Source organism: Mandrillus leucophaeus, unplaced genomic scaffold, assembly GCF_000951045.1.
Source record: "Mandrillus leucophaeus isolate KB7577 unplaced genomic scaffold, Mleu.le_1.0 Scaffold420, whole genome shotgun sequence".
In the NCBI taxonomy this organism is placed as follows: domain Eukaryota; kingdom Metazoa; phylum Chordata; class Mammalia; order Primates; family Cercopithecidae; genus Mandrillus; species Mandrillus leucophaeus.
Window position 1 is genome coordinate 425,500 of NW_012104477.1, and position 2,113 is coordinate 427,612.

A 2,113-nucleotide genomic window follows, 5' to 3' on the forward strand; every position below is an offset into this window, starting at 1 on the left:
GTCATAGAAAGGAACATGATTTTCAGGGAAACATAATCTGAGAGATTAATAAGGAATCTTCCTTTTTGGTACTATCGGGTAGAAAACAAGTATAAACAGTGTTTTAGGGTTTTGGACAGGAACTCCTTTTATTACAATGAAAAGTGCAGAAAAAGTGTTCAGTAGGAAGGATTCAGTGTAAGATAACAGGGAAAATGTGTTGGTAATATCAAGGAGAATCTAAACATTCTACTGCCAGACTAATGCTTTCTGTGGGTGAACACTGGAACTGTCAGGTTAGATAAACATCTATTTGAAGACCTTGAGTTACCACTGAGACATTTCTGAGGCACAACGCTAAGAAAAACGCATATAATTGTCAAGGTTGGCAGGGCAGTGTTGCTCTCAAAGTCCCGTCTGACAGACAGGGCAGGAGCTCTTTCACTGCCTGCATTGGCTTCCCGACAGCTCCAAGGTTTCCTCAGGAAGCCGCCCTCCACCTTCATCCACCTCAGGCGTGTCCTGCAGAGCCCTCTGGAGAACCAGCTTCAGGTTCTGCCTATTTTGACGCTGCCTAAAGGAGCCCACGAAGAAGTAAATGATGGGGTTGGCACTGCTGTTTAGAGAGGACAGGAACATGCAAACCCGATAAACGTGACAATATAAGACTTCCAGATCCCTGTGGATCATGTAATTTAGGGACCCCAGAATGCCGAAGGGCAGGCCGCAGAGGAGGAAGACCAGCACTGTGAGCAGGATGGTCACGTACAGCCTGGTCAGTGGCATCTTCTGGGATCCACAGAGGATCCTGACCAGCAGGACCAGGCTGGAAACACAGAACCACACACAAAAAAGTCAGCCACGCAATTATGATGAAATTTGATGTTTCACACCAACAAGAATCAGCACCACTAAACGGGAAGTCACAGAACCTCCACTCCAGGATGCTCCGCAGCAGGGACAGGGCCCAGAGCAGGACGCACACGACCGCTGACAGGTGTGTGGGGCGGCGGCAGCGGTACCAGATGGGCCACAGGACGCACAGGCAGCGCTCCGTGCTGATGGCGCTCAGAAAGCTCAGGCCTGTAAGGTAGGGGACGGTCATCACACAAATGAGGATTCTGCGGGTGGTATGGGGGATGTTGGTGAGGCTTAACAGAAAACGTAAAACGTGGCCGCAGAGGAAGAGGAAGTCGGCCGCAGCCAGGTTGAGGATGTAGGTGGAGACAGCGTTCCTGCGCATGCGGAAGCCCAGGAGCCAGAGCACAACCGCGTTTCCTGTCAGCCCCACGAGGGAAATGATGCACGTCAGCACCGTGAGGCTCAGGATCAGCTTGTAGCAAGGAGCCTCCTCACGTCCATTGATTGGTGTCTGTGATGTACCCAGGGCTGGGATGGTTGGATCCATGCTCAGAAACCCCAGTCTGGTGCCCCTGGGAACACAGAGCAGATGTGATCACCAGCTGTGTGATCTCTTATTCTCCCCACCACCCTGCCATGTGGGATTTACTCTTCTCATTTTAAAGAGGAGAGAAACAGAGGCTCACAGAGAATAAGTCACCTATCAAAAGGAGGGGGTTCTCAAATCCAGTTTGAAATCCAGTTCTTCTTGACTCTGAAGCCTGACCTCTCTCTACTGCCACACAAGTTCTGTGCTGACATGGGAATAACATTAGGATCAAAACACCCCCAACTCATCCAGCCGGGGTTGTGGACCCGATCATTACTGTATCCTGGGCCTGATATTTTCTCTCAGATGGAGAAAGTCAGATACACAAAGAGGTGGCTGTGACACACTCGTGACTAGGACTGGTCATCCATGGACAGGAAAGAAGACCATGCTTTATGAATGAGAGGAAAATGTGACCTTCACTAGGATAAGTGTGAAAATGGCTGGGCCTGGTGGGTGAGAAATAACTCAGTGTATTAGTCATTGCAGACAGGACCACATTTTACATTTTATACTCACAGTGCCTATTTCCATGACCAGCACACTGTGCTCTTCATAAACATTCTTTCAATGAAGGAATGCATGCATGAGGAGCCTAATGGTACTGGTAGATTTGGATGAAATGGAAAATAAAGATGAAAGCACAATGTAAGGTATTAGAATACAAATGTATAACTGGATGAA

At 48.6% G+C, this 2,113-nt stretch overlaps 1 protein-coding gene across 1 annotated transcript; it reads right to left on the minus strand.

The window, feature by feature from the left end:
* Positions 1-373: 373 nt before the first annotated feature.
* On the minus strand, positions 374-1,803 carry LOC105548752 (mas-related G-protein coupled receptor member X4-like). Its single transcript, XM_011992934.1, is given in 2 exon segments — positions 374-817; positions 819-1,803. Coding segments are annotated over 2 exon segments (966 nt in total). The 5' UTR covers positions 1,388-1,803; the 3' UTR covers positions 374-420.
* Between the last annotated feature and the right edge of the window lie 310 nt (positions 1,804-2,113).